Genomic DNA, 26,770 nt, shown 5'->3' with positions numbered 1-26,770 from the left:
AAAGAAGGCAAAAACATATCTTGTATGTATCTGTTTCCAATGGTGTTAAATCCGAATACAATGAACAGCTCACCCAAAAAACAAAAAACTTTTCATGTAAATGAGCTCAGTCTCTCTACGTAGCAGATTTTTGATTTTTGCGGGGGAGGAGGGGCGGTCCCCATTAACAGCGAAAAACAAGAGATCACTGTATTGCTTTCTTTTTGTTCCTGAATTGTATCGTCAGCTCCTATTCATAAAGATAATCTAACAATCTGACATTTTTCTTCAACAAGTACCTATAAGATTACACCATTTCCATAAAGACTGACAGAAAACAGTATACAATTTTTAAATTTTATTTAGGCTAGTACTTCCCTTTCAATTTAGGTCATATTCTTGTACTTTTTCAATGACAGGGCCCCTTTGTTTATTCATATGTATGACAACAAAAAGGATTTGAATTTATGCAAGGTGACACTTTATATACACACACGCACACACTGCTTGAGGGATGTAAGGAAGTACATCAAGGTAAATACAGGCTCTTATTTGACATCATTCTGGATGTACCGACACCTATTTTCTTAACCATCTACACATGCAACCTACATGTTGTGGGTTTCATCGAGCTGTCTTTTGGACACTATAAGGTCGTCTTTGTTTTTGGAGGATGAGAAGGGTGGTGGACTGATTAGTGTGTGTGTCGGGACGGTTGTCTCACCATCTACAATTTTTCAAATCGTGTTCACATCTGTATACACCACCCTTTACAAAATAAAATGTCAAGGTGACCTAAGGGAAACGTCACAACACCTGGCATAAACGGCCTCAGCAGAGATAGCTGAGTGTAAATACACCCACACGCACGCTTGGTACATGTCTGCGTGGTCCCGCCCTTGCACATACACAGATACAGTCTCACACAAGCACTGTACACGGCACAAGAGGTCACCTAACACACAGAGGAGAGCTAACATCTAGCAGGGAACCCCCGTAGAGGGAGAGAGGGGGTTGAAACAGTTATTTAGACTATCATCAGGTCACACGCGCACACACGCAGTCTCAATCATAAAGTGACAAACGTCTGAATGCATTTCAAACTCATAAAGCTACACACCTGTGCAGAATATACTATCATGACTGTACTTAGTGTTGCTAGGGGTAGCCATCTGAATGGCGATATACAGTATGCTCAAATACTCTATGTAACTTTTCTTCTCACGCTCCTTAAAATATACAATGATGTAATGCATTGTACAGACAAAACGAGACAGGGTTAAGATGGTCACATAATCCACACATCAAAATGTAGAGCTTCTCTCCATAGGAATTTCTTCACGAGTGCAAAATCCAATGCTCCTCCACCTACTTCAAAGTTTGCTCAGCTATAGCAAGTCCACTTCCAGCAAATCAGTTGAAAACCACAAGACAGAAACATTAAAAAAATAAACACACATTTCTAAACAAGGAGTCATAAATATGGAATGTGGGGAACGCAAATGTGGTCCAATTTCAGTTCGAACTAAACAAACTAAAGTCCTTCGTAGCATGTGCATGTTGTTTTACTTCAAACAGGACAACTTTGTTGTAACAATAGCAATAATATAAATAAAAAATTAAGAGTGGGATGTGGCTTGCTCGTGGCCTCTGTTGAGGGTAGAAGACCATTGGAGGCTGGAGGAGAACGCAAAGAGAGGGAAAGGTGGAGGAACGGGCAAGGGAGTGGATGGGAATGGGTGTTCACATGCCGTATCCAAAATTGGCCTGTGGTTGTTGCCCGTAGCCTGGAGCTGCTGTGTACCCGTAGCCATAAGCCTGCTGAGGGGGTACGGCAACGTTCGTGCCTGAAGTGAGCATAAGCTGTGGTGTGCCTAACAAACAACAAAAACAATCTTGTGTTAAAACATATTTAACCTAGTGACCTGCTGAAGTTGGACAGAAAAAAAAGAGATCCAACCACACAGTTAGGAAGTTTCATACATTTGCACAAATACAGTATGTCCAAAATGACAAAGAGAGGGTGAACAGCCACGTCAGTGCGCTTGTTTACCATAAACAATTGGTTGAGATTCTGTGGCCTGCTCCTCCTGTTTCCTCAGTGACTCTGAAGCTTCAAGCTTGTCCACCTACGAAGAAGAGTGGTAGCGTGAGAATCAGCTTGGCTGTGAAGCAGCTAGGGTGGAGGCTCTCGAAGATGCCAGGTTGGTAAAAACTGACCTCTGGGTTATTTCACTGGCTGAAGGATGGGACCATTCCTGACAGGCGGAGGAGATGAGCACCGTCCACATTTAAGTGAAAATGTGCAGCTGGAGGACCTCCGTTAAACAACTAAAGCCACTACTGTACTGCTAGAATGCTAGAGGCGACTACTGAGGGTGTAATTTGCCTTCGTTTTAGGGACAACTGTGTATTATTGGGTTACGGGGGATACAAACACAAATTATGACAATGGTCCCACCCATCCAGCCACCCCAATCATCTACTCTATGACTTTAGAGTATGGAGAGAACCAAACCGTCACCAGTACAAGCAACCTCTTCCTATTGTATGTTTTGCTGCTTTGAACAATGCGAGTAAACCTAATTAGCTGTATTTTAGAATATGTTGTACTTTACTGTAATTGGTGTATTTTGGCAAAAAATAGAGTGAATATTCACTCATCCAATTGCACAACTGCATTTGGGGAATCGGATTGAAACAACATTTCCAGTGTATTACAATTCAAAGGTAAATGAATGAATGAACTATTGAGGACAAAGGTGGACAAAAACTAACAATTGAGGCATGTGGGACAACTATGGAGTAACATATTGTGGTTCAATGGAACAGAAATGCATGTGCACAAGCACAACATTGTGGCACAATCAAGAGTCAAGACCGCTGGAACTAACTGCAGACATAGTGTCTGCATAGCATAAGATCATTTAAATACTGTGTGCAGGGAACTCGTCTGTCACACGTACAACTTAATCACACGAAGACTTTTTTGGAGCTGCCGTTTAGGTCAGCAATTGTGTTCAAATCGGCTGAGAAGTTTATCGTAGTCCTTTTCAGACTTGCTCCGAATTCCTTTATTGTGACAAGTGTTTAATATGTTACAAGTTCATTTTACTTCAGATAGAAAAGGAAAAGACCAAATGTGCACCTCAAATTAGAATTTCAAATGTACAGTATTGATTTATGAGGTACCTGCTTATTAATGGCCAACACGAAAGGCCTCCTAAAAATTGCTACAGTATACATTGATTACTTTTACTACTACTATGTCTCTTAATATTGTATCCAACTTTAATATCATTCCATGGATATTTTTGGTGCTAGACAAAATATTTATAGACATCTAGACATGCTGCAACTTAATTTAATGATGAGAAAGAAACTTTCATCCACTTGTGTATTAAAATGGAGGAGGAAATTGAAGAGATGCCTAGTGACACATGGTTTACTGATTAGTAAAACATGAATTTCGAGTATACAGTGAAACCTCTTCAGTAAAAAAAAAATTCGGGTTTAGTCATGTGGCTCTTTGGCAGTCAAGCTCAACTTGATTTCATAAGATGTCAGTGCCTCCAGACTGCCTCTTTTTGTCACGGCCTTTCTTGACTGTATTAAATCTTCGCCAGAGAGCAGCTAAGAAGCAGAAAAATACGAGCAGAGTCCAAAAGGAATAAGCAGCCAGTGAAAAAAGTTCAGAAATATCTGCAGCTTAAACATTAAATTTATTTTAGCACTGATTAACTACAGGATATATGAAAGATCCCTGTCCAGGTACTTGGTTCAGTTCTCTACATACTGTGGTTCACTAATGTCAGTCAATCCAGTTGTGCAGGCTCTTGCATTTTGAAAAGAGAAGGGTTGAAAGACATGCGGAAGCAGTAGTTTTTTTGTCACGTTTATCATGAAGAGTGCGTGAGAAAGAGAGAAGAGAAGCACAGCACCATAGTGGAGGGAGAGAGAAGATAGGATGCTCTTGTACAGCCACTTGAAGTTTCCAGAAGCAGGCAAAGCCAACAACGATGCCTCCTTGCCCGGTGCTGCTGATGCTACCGAGTGAGGGCCAATGCATGCGTTTTGCTTTAAACATTAAATATCATTACAGAATACACTACCTCAGCTGCATAGTATTTGCTTTACTAACAGTTAAGACAATTGTGTTGGGAATAATGTTAAAATGAAATAACTGAACACAAATCCTCTTTTTGTACCGGTCATTTTTTTAATGTCTCACTAAAGCACATAGACAGAGATATAAACTGACATCTCAGGAAGAAAGAATTCAAACTCAGTGTCTACAATAAGTAAATTCTCTCAGCTAAAAATCGACAGGATGGTGTTGAAAAGGCTAAGTAACAGCCAGTTTAATGTTAGAATTCATCATAGAGTATGTAAGAAACAGACCTGACACTGCAAGTTATAATCCAGAGAGGCACTTTTCACCCAATGACACAAAGGAGGGGCATTTCACTGCTGTGGATTTGTTTGTGTGAAGTTTCTGTCAACATATTTTCATGATGGCCGTGTACTCTTAATGTACACAGTAATTATTGGTGATAATTCACAAATTGAGAACATATTTTAAGAAAATATTCAAAACAAACATTTCCTCAGACCCAAATTCAACTGAAAGTCAGATATGGACAAGCATTGGTCAAGCTATGTGAAATCTTTTGAACATGATACTGCATTGGATTTGTTTTTTTAAACATTAACACTATTTAAGTTTGTTTTGCCTAACACATGTAGTTACTCATATATATATATACAGTATGTGTGTGTGTGTGTGTGTGGGAGGACTGTAGCAAGCCATGCGATCTTCTTGTTAATGTAAATCTTTTTATGTCAGTGTTAACATGTTTAGTACATTTTGCTTAGGAATGCTCTATACAACAGCACTTTCTCGTTGAATGCCACAATAAAGTTTATTTGGGCGTGTCTGTTTTTTTATTCAAACACAGTGATCCCTCGTTTTTTTGCGGTTAATGGCGAACCGCACGCAGGCTATTTTTAGACCGTGACGTCGCATCGTAAAGCGGAAGTAAAGCCGAAATGGGACATTATAGACACGCCCTCGCATAGACTTAACGTAATTTGTGCTACTTTTCGCCGGTAATCTTTCAAAAACGAACATGCCGATCACGCATTGCTTTTTTGGAACTATTAGAAACGACTCTAGACATTATGACACATGAAGGATGTTTCTTCTTACGTTTCCGGAAACCAAAAACTCGGGAGGAAAAAATGTGAAGACCGAATCAACTTGTGCGGACTTTAACACCAGCTCGGTGAATCCATTCACATTTCATATGCAGTAAACATTATGTTGGGTTGGCATGGTCTTTCAGAGGACAAAGAGGTAAGCCATTTCTATATTTTTAACTTATTCTTTTAGCGTAACGTTGTGCTGTACTGCTTCTGTCTGACAATGAATGACCTGAAAAGAATTACAATGGTATCTGACTGCCACTGTTACCGTTTCTGTTTTATATATATATATATATATATATATATATATATATATATATATATATATATATATATATATATATATATATATATATATATATATATATATATATATATATACACACAGTGCCTTTCAAAAGTATTCGGCCCCCTTGAATCTTGCAACGTTTCGCCACATTTCAGGCTTCAAACATAAAGATATGAAATTTAATGTTTTTGTCAAGAATCAACAACAAGTGGGACACAATCGTGACGTGGAACAACATTTTTTGGATAATTCAAACTTTTTTAACAAATAAAAAACTGAAAAGTGGGGCGTGCAATATTATTCGGCCCCTTTACTTTCAGTGCAGCAAACTCACTCCAGAGGTTCAGTGAGGATCTCTGAATGATCCAATGTTGTCTTAAATGACCAATGATGATAAATAGAATCCACCTGTGTGTAATCAAGTCTCCGTATAAATGCACCTGCTCTGTGATAGTCTCAGGGTTCTGTTTAAAGTGCAGAGAGCATTATGAAAACCAAGGAACACACCAGGCAGGTCCGAGATACTGTTGTGGAGAAGTTTAAAGCCGGATTTGGATACAAAAAGATTTCCCAAGCTTTAAACATCTCAAGGAGCACTGTGCAAGCCATCATATTGAAATGGAAGGAGCATCAGACCACTGCAAATCTACCAAGACCCGGCCGTCCTTCCAAACTTTCTTCTCAAACAAGGAAAAAACTGATCAGAGATGCAGCCAAGAGGCCCATGATCACTCAGTATGAACTGCAGAGATCTACAGCTGAGGTGGGAGAGTCTGTCCATAGGACAACAATCAGTCGTACACTGCACAAATCTGGCCTTTATGGAAGAGTGGCAAGCAGAAAGCCATTTCTCAAAGATATCCATAAAAAGTCTCGTTTAAAGTTTGCCACAAGCCACCTGGGAGACACACCAAACATGTGGAAGAAGGTGCTCTGGTCAGATGAAACCAAAATTGAACTTTTTGGCCACAATGCAAAACAATATGTTTGGCATAAAAGCAACACAGCTCATCACCCTGAACACACCATCCCCACTGTCAAACATGGTGGTGGCAGCATCATGGTTTGGGCCTGCTTTTCTTCAGCAGGGACAGGGAAGATGGTTAAAATTGATGGGAAGATGGATGCAGCCAAAGACAGGAACATTCTGGAAGAAAACCTGTTGGTATCTGCACAAGACCTGAGACTGGGACGGAGATTTATCTTCCAACAGGACAATGATCCAAAACATAAAGCCAAATCTACAATGGAATGGTTGAAAAATAAACGTATCCAGGTGTTAGAATGGCCAAGTCAAAGTCCAGACCTGAATCCAATGGAGAATCTGTGGAAAGAGCTGAAGACTGCTGTTCACAAACACTCTCCATCCAACCTCACTGAGCTCCAGCTGTTTTGCAAGGAAGAATGGGCAAGAATGTCAGTCTCTTGATGTGCAAAACTGATAGAAACATACCCCAAGCGACTTGCAGCTGTAATTGGAGCAAAAGGTGGCGCTACAAAGTATTAACGCAAGGGGGCCGAATAATATTGCACGCCCCACTTTTCAGTTTTTTATTTGTTAAAAAAGTTTCAATTATCCAATACATTTTGTTCCACTTCACGATTGTGTCCCACTTGTTGTTGATTCTTGACAAAAAATTAAAATTTTATATCTTTATGTTTGAAGCCTGAAATGTGGCGAAAGGTTGCAAGGTTCAAGGGGGCCGAATACTTTTGCAAGGCACTGTATATATATTAGTAAGGGGGAAGTGTAAATAAATTAAAGAATTAAGATGTGTTATCAATGAAAAAAATTAAAAGTGTTTGTTGGCTGTCATTGAGTAGCATTTGCGATCGCTACACAAAGCTAACTAAATTACCCCCAAGAACGGTAAGAGACGTAGGACAACCAGATGATATATAAGAAAGACAGGGCTGATGGTAAAGGATAGCTTGTTGAAACAGGAGAATGTCATTGTCAGTCGCGTCGATATAAAAGCTAAAGCTATGCTTAGGTCGGCTAGTTTTTTTCGTCTTTTTAAGCCTTCGACACTCAAGCCATCTCTTTAACTGAACATTTTTATGTTCTTCCACCTCTTTGCCAGTAAATTTGGCACCAGGCACATCATTTTCGGAGAGAATTGGTAGGTTTAGCTCTGTAAACATCTCCTTCGTACACGATTTCCATTCATTTCCTATTAGGGACAAACGGTGGCTTGTCCCTACTTAGCAACAGTAGCTAATGTCATGAATATTAATGAGCGGAAGTGACGTGTTGCTTGCGGTATGCCATTGACCAGAACCTGCTGCCATAAGTGAAAAAATAATTATAAGTTTTAAACAGGAGTTGCCACAGCAACTGTTTAACAAGTTAGATGATGATTGAAGCGCTTTGAAGTTTGTGTCTCTGGCAACATTAAACCCAAACGTCTGTCAATCATCGTTAACTTTAATAAGGAACTCCAGTGCACTGCCTGACAAACAAACAGCAGGGAGAGGGAGGGAGGGACGTAGAGTGATACTACGCTATTGGCTCGGGAAACCTCATCTGTATTTTATTTTTTTTTTAATTGAAAAAAAATCCGCGATGGACAAAGAAGCGCGAAGTAGCGAGGGATTACTGTAGTCAACTCACTCCGAAGCCAAAAGCCCCGCAGCAGACCTCTAAAGATGGGAGGTAAAAAGCCCCTCTCTGGATTGTGGGGAAATTGTTACTGTAAGTGATCTAGTGGAGATGCAGATAGTTGTACACATGAAAGCAGCAGTGACAAAGTGGGAAGGGAAATCATGCACTTTCTGCTAATTTTACCCCTCCAATCTACTACATGTTATGGGAGAGCAAGTCAATAAGGACGATTAGGAAATGGATTCAACGTTCACCTTTTCCTTTATCGCATCAACCTGGAAAGGAAATTCAGAGAGGCAACTTAAGGGAAAAAAAGCAAGTGGAAGTCTCCCACAATAGAAACTGACAGTGAGATATAAGCAAACAGGGGACTTAACATTGAGAGATAACACAAAAATGCATAGGATGTGCAGGTAATAATGCCATTTCTGATACAAATGCATACTTGAGGTTACTTTGGTATTCTTAGTTTCATTTTCTTAACGGTAGTAATTAGTGGCAGATTTACCCCTAAGTACTGAGGCACCTTAAAGTAGCACTATAAAGTGTTAATACATAGTCCCCAACAAGTCATATTTCAAGCTGTTTTACTTGTTCCTTTTTAGGCTCTACTCATTAATTTGCAGCTGACTGGCTCCAATTTGAATATTCAATATTTAAATTCTAACTTTTTGCTCTGATTGGCCATAGAGTGGGTATGTCGGTGATAAACACGTGTGCTTTGGCAATAAGTGTGGTGACACATAGACATAGGGAGACGCAGATTACTATATTGGAAAAAAAAACTGACATTGCGACTTGTTGGGGTTTTGCAATATATATTGCAATATTAAAACCAGAAGAATTTTCACCAGATGACTTGAATAGCTCTGTTTAGGAAGACATTGGTTGACTCACCATGACCACATTGTATTCATATTATAGACCCCAGTCACATGACGTCACAACTCTGCCCCCCTGACTGGAGCCGCCATATTGTCCGTCAGCTCGTCGTGTTTACACATTACCGCTACGTACATGCCTCCTATTGCAGCGTGTTTTTCTGCTCGTTAACATTAATAATCAAAATGGTGAAGGCGTGTGAGGTGGTTGGTTGCAGTAACAGAGAAGATAGACGGAGAGACTTGAAGTTCTACCGTATTCTGAGAGACCTGAAGAGGAAAGCGAGATGGACTGCTGCAATTCGACGAGAAAACTGGGCACCAAATGATCACCAAAGACTATGTAGTAGTCATTTTATACCTGGTAAGATGCATTTAATACATATTTAGAGGCTTTTGGGCTGACAACCATAATTAAGATCATTGCGAGGCTAATCGCTGACAACATACAGTTTCAAATTCAAGATGTTTATTTCTTCCGCCATCATTATTTTCTGAATAATATTTAGCTGGTACCAAGTGAAAGAAGCTGGCCTCGTCTACGGATCATCAGTTAAACAGGGGTGTCCAAACTTTTTGCAAAGGGGGCCAGATTTGGTGTGGTAAAAATGTGAGGGGCTACCTTGGATGATTTACGTAGAACAATATATTTAAATAAATTTTAGCAAGCCCTTCTGTGTGTCACATTTGCTTTATTATTATTATTTTTTAAATTCATAATTTCAACAATCTCTCCTTTGTGGCATTCTCTTTCGACACTCTGGCTCTTGCGAAATACTGCTGCTGTGGAATTAAACTAGCTTCAAGTTGCTTTAATTTTTCGCTGCGTATCTTCCCTGTAATGTTGTCGTACATGTCAGCGTGTCTTGTTTGGTAATATCGCATCACATTGAACTCTTTAAAAACAGCGACTGTCTCTTTGCAAATGAGGCACAGTTGTTGCGTATTTTATTGAAGAACTAGTCCAATATCCACCTATCCTTGAAGCGTCGGCCATCGCAGTCAACTTTTTTTTTTTATTCATTGTCGCCATTTTAGAAAGTTGGAAGTAAAGGGTCACACGGGGTAATGTTGCTTAGAGTGCTGCTCTTAAAGTTTTTCAAAGTTTCGTGAGAATAGGCTGAGTTTTTGTAGACAAGATAGTTGTAGATATCAGGGTAGCAGATGTCAGGCGAGGACAGCGGGTCGAAAAACATCGATTTAGGCATCAAATATGGATCTGGCAAATGGATCGACCAAAGCTTTTCCACATAACGCCTTTTATGCAACACATCCAATGAGTTTACAGCGTCTGAAAGCACCGGGGCTTCGATGAATTGCACGATAAATTGAGACCATTGAGAATACGGACACACAATGACGGACAATATGGCGGCACAATACAGCGACACGTCATTGTGTGACACTGGTGATTGGGGTCTATACCGTTTAATCCAGGCTAAATGGATTCATCTGTGAATGATCAAGATTGCTGTATATAAAAAGGGTCCAGGAGGCCATGTAAAAGCATAGCATAACAACGGCAATAAAAGCAGCTTGCTGCTTTTATGGAGCAAACAAACAAAAGTTTGCGTGTTACAAAAAGTAAATAAAATCACAAGTCCTGCGATGGGACTATCTGCATGCGCCCATCGTGGTGGCGATGTTCAAATGATAGATAATTAGAATTGTTCTTCAATTACACCAAGCTTCGTTGTTTCACAGTTATGCAAAAATAAAATATTGACTCACTTGAGTGTTCACTTAATGACAACTACAGCACTCTAACAGCTGGTGGCCATGTAAACATGAAAAGTGCTTAAAGCTGCAATGAAACTCCCCCAAAGCACATTTGTATGGGAAAGTAGCTAGAGTGTATAAAAAAATCCAAAAGAAAAAGGATAACACCAATGACTTGCACATGAAGGACAAAAGGAAGATGAGCACCAAAAGCAGCAAGAAATTTTTCAAAAAACAACAGGGTGTAGGCTTGGGTAACTGTATTCCACTGCCTGGTGTCTTGCGAATAAAATAGAATGGGTGGCTGATGTCAAATTCTTGTTGGTACAAACCACTCCAGCATTAGCTGCCTTCAAGGGAAACACTAATTGTCTTTGTTCCCATTTGCAAACATTACTTTACAAAATTTGCTTGCTAGAAGAAAAAGTCACTACGAAGGAGCCCATAGCTAACCAACTGTCCTCATGGACAACTATTTTTTCTTTAAATGTAGTTAGGTGAGGATGTTTCCTTGTCTTACACCCTCATAAACGCATTTATGTTGTCCAACAAAAAATGAAAATGGTGTTTTATTTTGTTCACGTGTGAATGACCCACCTTACTGAGGTACTCCCTCATGACCTGGATGAAGTATGGCATAGAGAAATCCATGATGTTGTGCCTCCAAGCAGTCTCAAGCACCACGTCGGGCCGCAACAAGTCGTAGCAGGTGAACAAACAGGCAGCAAAACACTCCTTCTTGTCCTCCTCCAAGAACCAAGCAAGAAGTTCCTCAGCCAGTTCAATGTCTTTGGACTCAGACGCATACTGCATGGCGTCCTGCACAAGGGAAGATAAGAATAACACTTTGCTAATTATTGGTTCAACTAGTGCCTGTTATAAAATCCAACATATTGAGTAAAAGAATACAGTCCATGTGAGTGTTGCTACAAGCACCTTGTAGAGCTTGTCTTTCTTGCAAAGTTCAACACTCTGTTTCCAGCGGTTGTTGCCCTTGAAAAGATACGCTGCAATCCTCCTAAACTCGATCAAATCATGCTTCTCTAGGCCCTGGGCCAACGAGATGTTGTCAAAGTTGTCGTAGGCATCAATGGAAGTGCGTAGTGACTGTATACAAGCAAACAAGATGGATTAAAAGTATTGTATTTACGAGGGAAGGATTGTGTTTTATTGAAAGATGACAAAAGGAAGTTTTGTTTATTGACTCAGCTTGTCCCGTTAGGGGTCCCAAGCAAGTCACTCAGTCACAAAATGCATTAAAGGGAAACTAAAAGAATCAAATAACATGTATTAAACCTAACTAACAATGCTAACTCAAAGTACAAATCAATTAATTCAGCCAACGCCATATCATACCGCATAATCTTCTTCAACGATGAAAAGGGTGTTAAGAGATTCGTTGACAGACTTGTTATTGTGATTCTGGACAGACCTCAAATATGGTTTAACCAGAGGTACCTGCTTCACCTAAACAATAAATCAGACATGAAATCATTACTGAGTTAACATAGAGCATGTCTCGCATAAGAATATGTGCATAATTATTGTAAGCATCTGCTAGTGATGGCTAAGAAAATAAAAGTGTCATAAAAAGAGAAAGCCACTCACCTTGGTGAAAAAATTGACAGCGCGCGTGTGATCCAGTCTCGGGGAGAGAACAATGAGCAGGTCATTTAATAATAAAGGTTTGAACTCCAGATAAAACTGGATGGCTTTGTAGTACAGTTCCACATTGGCCACCTAAAGGCAAAAAAAGCAAAGATATTATACAAGTTTACACACACTTCTTATAAAATTAATACGGTACGTTAGTTTCGTGCAGGAGACCCACCTTGGTGACAATGTCTTTGAATTGACCCTCTTTCCAGGCATCAGAAGGATGATTCATCATTGTGATGATGGCATTATCATATTCCTCATACTTATCATAGAGAAACACTAGCTCTGCCCAGAGGTGGGCCTGCTCAGCTGCTCTGAGAACCTTAAAAATCATCGATAAATGTTACTGGACCTTAAAACGGAGGCCTTCATGACAAAACATAGGGGCACCACATACAGAAAGACAAATGCATCCCTTCAAAAACTATATAATGTTGTTGAAACAGCATTCAAATATGTCGTTAAAAGGTGGTGTGGCAGATCCCATATCTACCTTTGGAATGTTCACACGGGACCAGAAGAGCTCCAAGTGCTCCCTCATCTTCTGGGGTTTGAATTTGGAGTAAAGAATGGCCAGCTCTGTGAACATTCCCATGTGAGCTCGCTCTAATCCCAAAGCAGCCTCCAGCATGGTAATGAGCTCCTCAAAGTAGCCGCGGTCCTGAAGAAATACAAACAACAACAACTTAATTCAAACTGTTGGATTTTTTGTCAAGGACTGATTTCTTTTCACATTATATTTATAATTTGTAAAAAGGATGTCACTGTCATGCTTTGTACCTGGTAGTAATTGATGAGTTCCTCCAGCTCGTCGGCATGTACAACAATATGCAGTCCACACATTTGGGCAAGCCTGAACTCTTTCCCATCAACACATGCGAAACACACCTACAAGAAAGATAAATTGGACTAAAAAAAAACGTAGGGCACCGTTTGCTTTCACATTACACTCGATAATGGCTAGGCTCAGACCACGAGTGAATTTCTTTGAAAAGTAATGTAGTCATTTCTCACCTCCTTCCAGGTGCGTGTGCTGTTGGCTTTGCGTGCTCCGTCCACAGCTGCCTGATACTCTCCCAGGTGCACCAGAGTAGAAGCCAGGCGACCGAAATTAGACACGTTGTTGTAAAGTAGTTTGGCTGCCTCGTACATCTTGTCGTCATAGCAACGGTCACCCACCTAGAGGAACGGCAGTAAAAAAAGAGAACTTCTAAAGGAATAAATCGACAACAAATGGTAGATCTTGATGTGTCCATGAACCTACTTGCTGGATGTGGGCATTATTGGGTCCATTGATGAACTCCTCCAACTCAGCAAGGCGGTTGGTCTTTGCCAGAGCAAAGATTAACTCTGTTTCAACGTAGGACTCGCGGGCCTTCTTTCGGGCCATCTGCAGAAACTTTACAAGATCCTCCCAGTTTCCTACACACAGCACAGCTCATCAAATTTATTTAGGCAAGGTTATATCAAAACAATGTTATCTCAGAATTTTATTTAAAACTAACTCTTTCTGTCTTAAGTCTAAAAAAGCATCCATGGTTTTAGAGTTGATCATACCACTCTGAGCTGCAGCTTGTCCAACCTCCATATAAGCAGAGGGGTCATCAGCCTTGATGTAAGAGTCAATTGCTTCTTTGACCAGGCCCTTCTGGAGCTGGGCCTTTGCTAACTGACTCCACACTGGAGGCTCATTGCAGCGCTCAGCAAACTCATAGGCTCGGTCCAAGTTACCAATGTGCTCAATCAGGACCTAAGAATAAATGTAGTATGTTTGAATAAAATTTTCAGTCAGAAAAATCTTGAAGCTCAAGTAGTTACAGCATAGAAGGTGCTCACCTGCACAGCAGATGTGTTGACATCAAATTTCCTAAAAATAGCAAAGGCCTCTTCAAACAGCTCGTTGCTTATGGCAATGTTTGCAATATCTGGGGCATCATAGTTGTCCAGACGATTAATGTACTCCATCACCCGGGTCCGATCGGCTTTAATTGCTGTCAGGATGAGCAGATTCTGGAGGTTTCTAAAATAAATAAAACACAAGAAAACCTTAGCAAGAAAATTTTGTTTTAGTTGGTTAGGGGGACAAAAACAAAGAAAGAAATAACCCAAACATATCTCCTTATACCTGTGCTCGCTGAAGACAGAATTATCTAAAACAATCTTCTCCAGAAGCTCAATGAGCTCATTGGGAAGATCAGCAGTCATAAAAGCCTTCACTGAGACAGATACTTCCTCTGGATCCTGGGTCTCTGTAAGGGCAGTCTGGACCACCTGCATCACAGTAGGACATCAGGCTTAAATCACAGTGTCACAAATGTCATAAAATGCTTTTACAAGTAAACAAGATAACAATAAATTTGAGGAAAGAGAAAAGGTATTGAACAATATGTTGTGAATTCTACAATCACGCAAGATGTAATTGTGTGTTTACTAGCTCAAGTATGATTGTGCAAGATTTATCACAAAAAACGAGCAGATGTGAGACCTGATCGATGAGCGGTCTTCTGTAGTTGTTGGTCTCCAGCAGCACACTTGCCCAGAGCTCGGGGTTCTTACGGCGCACAAGATAGCGTGATAGACTCTTGAACAGTGAGTTCTCATTACACACCTTGAAAATAAAATCACAAAAATAGCAAAGAAATGAACAACCATATTGGTCGTAGTTATACACAAGGCCTTCACTGACATATGCAACAACTCACATGAATGAGTTCCTGGTCACACTGCCCTCTTTCATAGGCCACACAGGCTAAGTGGGGGTCTCTTTTCTCACAGTATTTGCCTACTACACGGCTGTCATAAAAGGGGTTCTCCCTAAGGAACCGCTCAGGGTTGTTGTTGCTGTCTATGTAAATCTTGGCCAGGGCATTGTGGGTTGCAGGCTCCTCACAACCTTCATGGATACGAGCCTCCAACCAAGGGAGCAGAAGCTTCAATCTATTGGAAAATAGAAGAGTTATCTTGACACAAATTTTTCTTCCTGTGCATGTCCGTGTGCTCTCTCTCACTCACCTATTTCTCTTCTCCACTTCAGCAACTAGTTCATCTGTGGAAAACTGTCCTCTTACAACCATGATCAGGTTCTTTATCACATCTTCGGCACAGTCAACATCTAGCAAACCACCAATGACCACGGGGAGACGACTAGGGTTTACCTGCAAAAAATAAGTGTGTTATTTTATCAATTTCATTGGATCATTTTTATATCAGTTTTATTTACGTGTTTTGTTACACATTGTTTACTTACCAATTTTTCGGACTATAATTAGCAGTTTATTTCATAGTTTGGCTGAGGGTGCGACTTATACTCTGGAGCGACTTATGTGTGAAATTATTAACACATTATTATATCATTTCGCATGTTATATACGTGTAACACCATTTACCATTTATTTTGGTGTTTTGGAGTGACACTGTTTGGTAAACTTTTTAGCATGTTCTTTATGCTATAGTTATCTGAATCACTCTTAATAGCTATGTTACGTTAACATACCGGCCACGTCCACATTTCGTTGTTCATGCATCATGTAACATTATCATACTGTCCACTTATTTATCATATAGTTCTCGACTGTATTTTTATTTTAAATTGCCTTTCAAGATGACATATCTGTTTTATGTGTTGGATTTTATCAAGTAAACCTCCCCCAAAAATGCGACTTATACTCCGGTGCGACTTATATATGTTTTTTTCCCTCTTCGGTGGGCATTTTATGGCTAGTGCGACTAATACTCAGGTGCGACTTATAGTCCGAAAAATGCGGTAATTTGTGTTTACGTTTTCATTTAATGAATTTTGGTACTTGCATGTATTGTGCGTGACTATTCTTTCTAAAGAAAAAAAATTACATCACTTTGTTCAAGGAAAAAACTGCAAAGACTTTTGTCCAGGCTGTGTATTGTTTGGATGTGTGTTAGACATTATACCTTCTGCACATAGATCTCAATATATTTCTGCAGACTGTTGCGATACAAGTATAGGACCAGATCGTGGACAAAATCAAAGCGGTCACACACAATGATCAATGGTAGTTGATCAGTTAACTTGGCTTCCTGCAAAAACAAATGTTTTACCTTATTAATGCATATAACGTGAAAGTTTTTTTTTATGTTTGTGTGTGCAGCTTGAAACTCTTTTCGACCTTGAGGAAGTTCTTCACACGCTCAGGATCATAGCAGTTACTCTCTCTGCAGATTCTTTCCACTTCCTTGATTTGGCCTGTCTTGCAGGCAGCTTGAATGTATTTGAAGTGAACCTCTGGATCCTGGCTGAAGTTCACAATTGAACCCAAGAAGTAGAAGAGCCCTGAAAGACAAAATTATTTATCACAATGTCACAACAACTTGTCTTTTCTCTTCAAAAGCAACTCTTAAGGTGTACCTTCAAAGCTCTTAAATGACTCAAAAAGTTCTGTGAGGCTCTGAGTGCTCAGTTGCTCATGGTACTTGGAGGCAACCTGAACGCAAATCTGCAGGTTCTGACGGATATTAGCAGATAGCATGGCTCGAAGACACTCCAAAGAGTCCTCCACTGATAGGGAGCCAAAGAAATTGACTAACCACTAAAAGGACACAGATTAGTAACAATAAGTATTTTGTCACATATTCAGTCATTACAATTTATAAACATTTTTTAAATTGTCAATGTACCTCTGGGTTGAGGAGGTGGGTGTGCACCACAGCCCGTTTAATGTCATACAGATCAGTATAATGCTCCAGCGCCCTCTGCAGGAGGCCAGCCTTCTCACACAGCTGTGCCACATGGGCACGGTCATAATGAGTGAACATCTGGTTGCCCAAAATAGCATCCGCTACCTGCAAAGATCACCATTAGACTTTTGAAAGTTAAAAAAACAACAACAAAATTTACATTTCTAATAATAACAATGAGTGCAATGATAATTTGAATGAATTCTAAGAGGTAAGTCTTTTCTTGTCAAATTATTTACACTTCTGTGAATATTTAGTTTTCATATTTGTCCATCTATGTACCTGTGGTGCATGGACCAAATTCATTTCGAGCAAACGGGTCTGCAGTGCTCCTTCCATGGGCCTGTTGTTCTTCAGGGCATCCAGTAGAAAGGATGTACATTGCTGGATCAGGTTGTACTCCATGAAAACATCTACAATCTAGACACAAAATGAAACATAATATGTTTGAAAATAAAACAATTTCCCAGAAATTCATGAATTTAGTTTAGTCGATTTATTACCTACATGCTGAGTTTCTATAAGCCAAAAAGGCAGTACATCAACAATGGCTATGCTGTGGCTTCATTTGTTTGTACCTGTGTAATGTCAGCAAGAGGCTCTTCATCCTGTACCAGCATCTGGGAGAACTGAAGCCCCTGTTCTGGGCTGATCCGCATTACATTTCTCAACAGGAAGATCCAGTCTGGAGTATACCCCACCTACACGGGAACAATTTCGGTACCCGACTTTTACTTCTATTTTAAAACACGAATGGAACTGACTATATGCATTAAATTATGATTTAATTGGTTTAGAGATTAATTATGGTTTAGAGATTAATTATTGCTAAATGTTTACGTATAATAAAGAATGATACAAAAAACAGACATGGAAACAAACCTTCTTTGCATACAGTACAATCTTCTGGAACTGGCCAGTCTCAGCAAAGCATTGAATGACTTTGTTCGGGACATTTGCTCTCAGGTAGACACTGAGAGCAAGCGTGGGATCCACTGATTTCACCAGGTCGCCAAGCTCCTCTGAGCACTCCAGCTGTAAGCAAAGTAGGAACAATAAATCTATCAAGAAGGCGCGAACTGCCAGTAGACAAAAGGATCGCCTGCTATAAAGCCCGCCTTTGAGCACAGACCTTGTCTTCTTTAAGCCATTTCTCTAGCAGCTGCTTACGGCCCTGCTGAAGGACCGGCCTACACAGCTCTAAAGATTCAAACTTATTGAGCTGGCCTTGATCCAACAAGATACCAAAGTACTGAAGCAATGGTGACCGCTGGCCTGGTTGAGCTGGAACACTCTGGAACCTCCGGATGGTGTCTGGTGTTCGCAGTATACCCTGGAGAAAGACAGACAGATGGATGTTTACAATAATTAAATCACAACTGAGCGTCCTAATTGAAAGTGAGGGGAAATGATCGCAAAGATGAATGTTGTGATGGCGTGCCAGAGTCAGAAGTACGATTATAACCATGACTTTGCCTGAGGTGAACAAAAAAAATGTACCACTTGAGTGTACCTTGGGTGCATTGGCTGCCACTTTAGCAGCATCCGAGTAATTCCCAGCAGCAAAGAGGGTGTTAAACTTGCGGGCAAATAACTCCTCAGCACCGGCAAGGTTATTGCGGACAGCCATGCGGAGAGCCAGGTCAGGGTTCTGGAGCACATTGGTTATGTAGGGAATAATATTCTCCTCCTCCACACACACTGATAACACCTGGAAAAACACAAATTTTGCACTTTTGAAAACATTTTTATTTCTCATAATTTGCAAACTCAAGGTAATAAATTCTTAATTTACTCTGATTACCTCAAATTCTTGTGTATTGTTTAATATTTTGTGTGTGCAATACATTAAACTTTGCATTACAGAGGTAAATGTCAATAACAGGATTAGACTCAATTCTGCTTGGAGAAGCTCAGCTCTTTTGTGGTTCCCATCATAACATAAGTGCTGCTGCTGCTGCCTGGTGAATTTGCAACTCTTTCCCTTCATTAATCATTTCTGTCCTCATTAAGTGAGTGGGGTCTGCCTATTCCAGCAATCTGTGGGAGAAAGGTAATCTAGAGCTTGGAATGGTCACCAGGTGTTCATAAAACAACCATTTTCACTCATATTAGTGGGTGGAAACTGAACTGACGTCAGCAACACTGAAATCAGACAAGTGAACCACTCACTGCACCAGGGTTCACTAAATCCGGACCTCGGTGCCACTTTTCCTGTCGTGTTTTCCACGTCTCCCTCCCCTAACACACCTGAATCAAATGATTATGTCATCAGCAACCTCTCCAGAAGCCTGATAATGATCCTGATTATTTTGATTCAGGTGTGTTGGAGGAGGGAGACATGGAAAACACAACAGGAAAAGTGGCACCGAGGTCCGGATTTAGTGAACCATGCACTACACTATCGGTGAAAGTGCAAATTTCTATGTGTGGTATATTATTTTTCCTAAAGTTAAGAGAAATATGGATCATAGCATTCAAACGCATTGAATGAATATTCACAAAAGTGTTTTTAATACCTGTCCTTTCCTGTTGACCCCAATGATCCCGGCAGTTGGTTCATGAGGGGCAGTGACAAAAATGGTCTCCCCACTGATTCTGTTCATGTAGATGCAGGTGCCGGTTTCCAAGTCGTACAGGTGGATATAGCCATATTTGGTGATGAGAAAGACTACATCTTGCTTGGAGCTGATCTAAAAAAACAGGAAGAAAATTTGTTTTAAATGCCTATTTTATAAATAAATATTAAAATGATGTAGGACTAATGCCTGACTCAAACTACACAATTTCAGCCTGACGGACACTTTGTGGAGATTTGTTGACCGTCGTGGCCGACCTTTTGAGGTGTGTGTGTGTGTGTTTTGAGGGTGGGGTGGGGGGGGGCTTGTCACGACGCCTCGGGTAGTGTGACATATACTGTATATAAGCCTGTCGCAATATGCAATAATTCCATTTATCGCGCGATAAATAAAAATGAAGGCGGTAATTTTTCCGCTGCGATTTATCGCCTTGCGTGCACGTGCGTGCACACGTGTGGCAGACGTGCTGTTAAAAGTTTGGATTCCTCGTTACCAACTGCGCAAAATGCATCTTCGTTCCAGGTCCGCAAAAACTAGCGCCGGAGCCAATCGTTCCCATTATATCCTATTGTTCAAAGTATACCAGCCGCGTCAGTGCTCCGGAGTGACTGTGGACCATCTATGACGCGCCGGTGTTGTTGACGTGTGGGCGCTCCCGTCAGGAGTGACATTTCACGCGGGGCGGCTATTTTTCGGCACAACGCCGGATATTTACAACGAAGTCTGCCAAAACATTGTTACCGACTTGGCTGCTACGAACAACCTCGCTTTGACAACGAACAGCTTAATGAAATTAAGAGCGCTGTGCTTCAAACTCGTCCTGTTTATGAAAGTCGATTGCCATATGCTGGTGTTGAGTAGTAATGAGCAGACGTGACTTCAGCGGCGCTTGCTAACTTTTTTAATGCGCGCACACACTAGATATCATGAAATGGCAAACTAGATGTGCTACGTCCCATGCCATTGGCTACGTGAGCCCCGAGTGATTATGGGACACGTAGTCCATATACTACATCGATGAATTCTAAACTGTCATGACTGAATGGAAGTTAAGAAGGCCAAATCAATCCATACCAGTGACTATAGATAATGTTGCAAATATTGTCAATTCAGTACGTGACACAGATGGATTCGGACCACAAATAGGATGTCTTGCTCATGTAGTAAACCTAGCTGCTAAGAGAGCTGTAGCAATCAACAGTGTGCCCTGCCTCAATTTACAAACAGTAAAGATTGTTCTCAGCACTTTTATACATTTTTTTTTCACATGAGTAAGAAGTAAGCACATAAATATTATACACTAAATGCATGTTTATATGATGGCAATTTAATTTTTGCTCGTTAGCAAAAACAACAACAACAACAACAAAAAAAAGGAAACAAAAAATATAATTGTTATTTTTTTACAGAGCATTAAAAGTATTGAATTGGATCGAAAATCGTGTCCCCCGTATCAAAAATCGGACCAAACCATGATTTAACTGTATCTTTGCATCCCTATGGAACACCATTGCAGAAGCTATGATGGGAAAAGTTTTCATTTGCCTAAATGCTTAAGTTATTAAGTGCAATTTTTTTTTTAAACACATTTTATTTATTCTGTGTTTCTGTGCGTTATCAATTGATCTATTAATACTGTATATACTGTATTCTCACTGTGTTATTGTAAATTGGTTAAAAAAAATTAGGGGGGGCTCAATAATATCGCATATCGCAATAATATGTGAGAATACTTATCGCGCACTAAAATTTGTTATCGCGACAGGCCTAACTGTATACTGACAGCCGAACTGGAATCTCGGTAAGACATTACAGATCAAACTTAACAAAGAAATATAAACACAGTACCTATCACATTTATGAACACAGTAGTTAACATGAGCAGGTTTGATCAAAAACTATTTTGTACCTGCATAGCAACAGGGAAGTCATTCTGGGCTTCTGGAGGAAAGAATACATCTACGGCCTTTTTTGGAAATGGCTGGTTGCCGGTGGGTGGAGTACCAACTTCTATTATATGGAGCTTTAAAAAAACAAACAAAACAAAAAAAAGACACAAAATCGAAACAAAAAAAACGTTGGCACAAAAATGATCCATTGTACATCAAATACATTTTAAATATAGAGCAAGTTAATCTGTAATTAAATAAAAAAGTATATCAAGTATTACTGTATCCTACTTTTCCGCCTGCTTGTCCCCGCACAGCAAAGCAGAACAAAGTAGACTCCTCTGTGTTATCCTCCATCTTGAATTGTGCAAAGCCAGCAGCATGACCTTCAATGGGCTGAGAAACCTTTCTGTCCACTGAGTACAATTGCATTGCTCCAACAACGCGATTTTGCTAAAAAACAAATATCCAACACAAATCAACATGTTTAAATAACAATTCTCAATTAAAACCCACAGAGAACCACACAATAATATACACAATATACAAAACAATAATACAAAACAAATGAGCTGCATATTGAGAGTGACATCTCCTAAACAATTTTCAGGGAGTGAAAGAAACAGTCATTTTTGAAAAAACAATTGAGAATGAATACAATCAAAAAAGAGCAAGCAACTTTCAGCACTTCAGTAAGTGTTGGTAAAATAACAGAACAATAGTATCGTTTTTGTGAAGAAAAAAATAGAAAGTAGGCGCACTGGGCCAAAGGAGGTTTTGCCGTAAAGATGATGTACATACACACGGATGGGTTTGTTGTGTGGTTATGATAATGCCCTGCCAGGATCAATGTTGCCAGATCGGGTGGGATACCGGTTAATTGGGCAAAATTTTAAAAAACTTAGCGGGAGAGAAATGCATTGGGCTACTTTTGACTAAATTCCACGTTTTTTAAAGAAACATTTTTTTTTTTTTGTGTTAACACTTAAAATTGTATGTGTGCTCCTGGAGGTTCAGCTACGTTAAATGCTCACAGCTGCATCTTTGCTCCAATTATAAAGTATTGAAAATACTCAACTGTTATTTTAGCGCCTCAAAAACATGAGCTGTGAATTGCATGTATTATCTGATTTGGAGGTACACTGTCATTTAACAAAATAAATAAAAAAAGACATAACATTAAAATATGTTACGTGCAGTATTCTTTTTTTTTCTTGCTTCCTCTGGTGCGTTTTCAATCGTTTCCTCATGACAGGTAGATCGGATCTGATCTTGTGATCCAATCCGATACTGTCAAGTATTTCAAAAATAGCCATATTGGTCACTGATCCGGACAAGTATACTTGGTATTGGAATTAATGTTGTCATTTACAAACAGGTTTGTTGAAAAGATGACGAGCACAAAGGTTTGTACCTGTGCAGAAATGCCGATCAGGAGTAACCATTTCTGTTTGGCGTCAGTGCGATAGTTTATGATCTGGCAGCCTGCCAGGCTTGAATGGCGGTCAAAGACTTTAATTGGCTGGGAGTCGCCCTCCATGCTCCAATGGAAGACGGCGTTATCTGTGACCAGGGCGACCGTGTTGAGGGAGATCCATTTCCAGAAGGTCACATCATCAGTCATTGTATGAGCCTTCATCTTGCTCTTCATTTCAATATTGAAGATCTGCAGGGTCTTGGCCGCTGAAAGTACGTCAAGTCAATGTTAAAGTTAGTTAACTTTTCCTATCACAGGTTTGCAAGATATTTGCTATTAGCTGTATTTAAAACAACAAAAAATGGAGTCATCTAAGCTACCACACATCACCCACAGCCGACATTGGGGGAGGAGGGGACAAATACCATTTGGAAATACCAAATTCCAGTTGTTAGAGAAGGTAGTCAGGGTTTGCTTTCAGTGACATTAAAGCACCATACAACAAGGCAGTGTCAAATCAAGAGGCAAGACCAACAAAAGGGCAACCACATTGTGGTAGATCTGCATTCAGTGCATTGACGTGTGCACATTCAAGGATGAATATGCAAACCCCGGATATAATGGTATATAAAGTGGACAAAACCATAAATGTATGGTCTAGGAGACAAGCTGTGTTCAGACTGACAAAGCACTGCACATTTTGAGGTCTTGATACAGTTCATCTTCATTGATGTTGCTGCATTGACCTTGCTGGGCACATTCCAGGGACAGGAAATTACTAGTATGTTTGTGCTTTCTCTGCTGTCAAACCAATGAAGAATAGTATAGGGACATCATTCTTAGTGAAATCGTCAACATTTATAGTCAACTTTGACATATTAAACAGGGGTCCTAAAAGGACTGGATCTAGACCCAGGTGCCTTTTCATAAGGATCCAAACCATTTTTTGATTTTGATAAGCATTTTTGAGTAATCAATGGCAAGCCTGTTTTACCGCGCATAGCATCCAGATTTTTTATACACACTAGACATAGACTAATTGTGTGCACTGTCACAAGATATGACTCTGCCATTCAAATTGAGCAGCTTCACGAGTGGAACGAGATAGGGTGTGTAAGAGGTAAGCAAGCAGTGAGGTTGAAGCAAGTTCAGTGCAATTAATTTCATGGTTTAAAACACAAAATATAGTTTAGATCTAAATATTATCTATATAATAGTTCTTTTAGCATTCACGCACTATAGGATGCCTTGCTCAAAAGCTCTACTGCATTTTCCATGCAAACTTCATTTTTAACCAGTGCTTTATTTCTGTCTGAATGTGTCCTAAAAACAATAATAAATATGCCTACTGAGCTTCGCTTTTTTTTTTTTTTTTCTTTCTTTTTTTTCAATTCCAATGGTTAGAGGTCATATCCTTAAAGATCAATCAAGAAGCTGCAGCTACAGAAAACAAGAGGCTCCATGGCTGTAGATCTTAGAAAAGTAACACAAATGTGTATTTCTAAAATGACGGATGTTAAACTTTGGTTTAGGTCTGAATGCAGATTTGCAAAAGGATACTATAAAGCACACAGATGGATGTAATGATGGGAAGGTTGCTGGACAGATGCATTCACACTATTTTTGTTTTGTTTTGTTCATTTAATATTATTATTAATATTATTTCAAGTGTAATTTAAAGCCATGAAGTATACAGTGTAGTATTTAGCCAGACTCAATTACGGTAAGCAGTGATTTTTAATGTACACAGCATCTGAATGAATAGTTACAATTGGACTCTGTATTGACATTTTCTTGAAAATAATAATAAAAAAGTTGACATAGTTCAGAAGATAATGTGATAATGCTTAAGAGGGAATATCCAGAAACGGATGAAAGCATGTTTAATAAAACAGGTAATAATATTAGTTTAATTCATGTTTTAATTATGTCAAGCCCAGATGAAAATGTTTAAGTCCTTTTTTTGTCTTGCTATAGACTCCCCCTTATACATTACAGATAGGGTTGATTCATTGTTGTAATAAACAAATACAGTACTTATGTACCGTATGTTGAATGAATATATCCGTCTTGTGTCTTATCTTTCCATTCTAACAATAATTTACAGAAAAATATGGCATATTTTATAGATGGTTTGAATTGCGATAAATTACGATTCATTAATTTTTAAGCTGTAATTAACTCGATTAAAAATTTTAATCGTTTGACAGCCCTAATTTTGACTAAAAAATTCACGGAGGACCCACAGTACCAAAATGAGGAAAAATTATAATAATTAAAAAAAAAAAAAAAAAAAAAAAAAAAACATCAATACATACAGTGGGGTAAATAAGTATTTAGTCAACCACTAATTGTGCAAGTTCTCCCACTTGAAAATATTAGAGAGGCCTGTAATTGTCAACATGGTTAAACCTCAACCATGAGAGACATAATGTGGAAAAAAAAAACTGAAAATCACATTGTTTGATTTTTAAAGAATTTATTTGCAAATCATTGTGGAAAATAAGTATTTGGTCAATACCAAAAGTTCATCTCAGTACTTTGTTATGTACCCTTTGTTGGCAATAACGGAGGCCAAACATTTTCTGTAACTCTTCACAAGCTTTTCACACAATGTTGCTGGTATTTTGGCCCATTCCTCCATGCAGATCTCCTCTAGAGCAGTGATGTTTTGGGGCTGTCGTTAGGCAACATGGACTTTCAACTCCCTCCGCAGATTTTCTATGGGGTTGAGACCTGGAGACTGGCTAGGCCACTCCAGGACCTTGAAATGCTTCTTACGAAGCCACTCCTTTGTTGCCCTAGCTGTGTTTTTGGGATCACTGTCATGCTGAAAGACCCAGCCAAGTCTCATCGTCAATGCCCTTGTTGATGGAAGGAGATTTTCACTCAAAATCTCTTGATACATGGCCCCATTCATTCTTTCCTTTACACAGATCAGTCGTCCTGGTCCCTTTGCAGAAAAACAGCCCCAAAGCATGATGTTTTCACCCCCATGCTTGACAGTGGGTATGGTGCAATTCAATATTCTTTTTCCTCCAAACAAGAAAACCTGTGTTTCCACCAAAAAGTTCTATTTTGGTTTCATCTGACCATAACACATTCTCCCAGTCCTCGTCTGGATCATCCAAATGCTCTCTAGCGAACCGCAGACGGGCCTGGACGTGTACTTTCTTCAGCAGGGGGACACGTCTGGCAGTGCAGGATTTGAGTCCCTGGCTGCACATTGTGTTACTGATAGTAGCCTTTGTTACTGTGGTCCCAGCTCCCTGTAGGTCATTCACTAGGTCCCCTCGTGTGGTTCTGGGATTTTTGCTCCCCGTTCTTGTTATCATTTTGACGCGGCGGGGTGAGGAGGGAGTTGAAAGTCCGTGTTGCCCAACAACAGACCCAAAACATCACTGCTCTAGAGGAGATCTGCATGGAGGAATGGGCCAAAATACCAGCAACAGTGTGTGAAAAGCTTGCGAAGAGTTACAGAAAACGTTTGGCTCCGTTATTGTCAACAAAGGGTACATAACAAAGTATTGAGATGAACTTTTGGTATAGACCAAATACTTATTTTCCACCATGATTTGCAAATAAATTCTTTAAAAATCAAACAATGTGATTTTCTGGGTTTTTTCCTCAAATTCTCTCTCATGGTTGAGGTTTACACATGTTGACAATTACAGGCCTCTCTAATATTTTCAAGTGGGAGAACTTGCACAATTAGTGGATGACTAAATACTTATTTGCCCCACTGTAATAACAGTAGAAATAATTGTGTCATGAAGTATTCGACCATTGCCATACGTTGAGTATTTCTGTATTTACTTATTCTAACATGTATTAATTT

General features: G+C 39.7%; 1 protein-coding gene across 3 annotated transcripts in view; it reads right to left on the bottom strand.

Annotated features, from left to right (window-relative positions):
* Window positions 1–322: 322 nt before the first annotated feature.
* Window positions 323–26,770, bottom strand: part of LOC130917168 (clathrin heavy chain 1-like) — a 30,276-nt gene continuing 3,828 nt past the window's right edge. The window contains exons 3-34 of one of the 3 annotated variants that reach the window (XM_057838279.1): window positions 22,930–23,198; window positions 21,807–21,968; window positions 21,536–21,649; window positions 19,567–19,740; window positions 18,561–18,758; window positions 18,180–18,380; window positions 17,930–18,082; window positions 17,626–17,748; window positions 17,330–17,467; window positions 16,988–17,152; window positions 16,719–16,899; window positions 16,480–16,643; window positions 16,265–16,390; window positions 15,350–15,492; window positions 15,040–15,274; window positions 14,823–14,945; window positions 14,463–14,608; window positions 14,174–14,357; window positions 13,895–14,087; window positions 13,602–13,759; window positions 13,352–13,516; window positions 13,118–13,225; window positions 12,831–12,998; window positions 12,510–12,659; window positions 12,287–12,418; window positions 12,035–12,145; window positions 11,615–11,785; window positions 11,276–11,497; window positions 8,333–8,353; window positions 2,200–2,237; window positions 2,033–2,108; window positions 1,706–1,853 (exon numbers count right to left, since the gene is read on the bottom strand). In XM_057838279.1, the coding sequence (XP_057694262.1) occupies window positions 2,078–2,108; window positions 2,200–2,237; window positions 8,333–8,353; window positions 11,276–11,497; window positions 11,615–11,785; window positions 12,035–12,145; window positions 12,287–12,418; window positions 12,510–12,659; window positions 12,831–12,998; window positions 13,118–13,225; window positions 13,352–13,516; window positions 13,602–13,759; window positions 13,895–14,087; window positions 14,174–14,357; window positions 14,463–14,608; window positions 14,823–14,945; window positions 15,040–15,274; window positions 15,350–15,492; window positions 16,265–16,390; window positions 16,480–16,643; window positions 16,719–16,899; window positions 16,988–17,152; window positions 17,330–17,467; window positions 17,626–17,748; window positions 17,930–18,082; window positions 18,180–18,380; window positions 18,561–18,758; window positions 19,567–19,740; window positions 21,536–21,649; window positions 21,807–21,968; window positions 22,930–23,198 (4,667 nt within the window). In that variant the 3' untranslated portion in view covers window positions 1,706–1,853; window positions 2,033–2,077. Of the gene's footprint in view, window positions 1,854–2,032; window positions 2,109–2,199; window positions 2,238–8,332; window positions 8,354–11,275; window positions 11,498–11,614; window positions 11,786–12,034; window positions 12,146–12,286; window positions 12,419–12,509; window positions 12,660–12,830; window positions 12,999–13,117; window positions 13,226–13,351; window positions 13,517–13,601; window positions 13,760–13,894; window positions 14,088–14,173; window positions 14,358–14,462; window positions 14,609–14,822; window positions 14,946–15,039; window positions 15,275–15,349; window positions 15,493–16,264; window positions 16,391–16,479; window positions 16,644–16,718; window positions 16,900–16,987; window positions 17,153–17,329; window positions 17,468–17,625; window positions 17,749–17,929; window positions 18,083–18,179; window positions 18,381–18,560; window positions 18,759–19,566; window positions 19,741–21,535; window positions 21,650–21,806; window positions 21,969–22,929; window positions 23,199–26,770 lie in introns of all 3 variants that reach the window. The other 2 variants (XM_057838277.1, XM_057838278.1) reach the window with 2 other exon arrangements.

The sequence above is a fragment of the Corythoichthys intestinalis genome, chromosome 6 (genome assembly GCF_030265065.1).
Source record: "Corythoichthys intestinalis isolate RoL2023-P3 chromosome 6, ASM3026506v1, whole genome shotgun sequence".
NCBI lineage: Eukaryota > Metazoa > Chordata > Actinopteri > Syngnathiformes > Syngnathidae > Corythoichthys > Corythoichthys intestinalis.
Note: the sequence above shows the minus strand (reverse complement) of the source record. Positions and strands in the feature narration are given on the sequence as shown.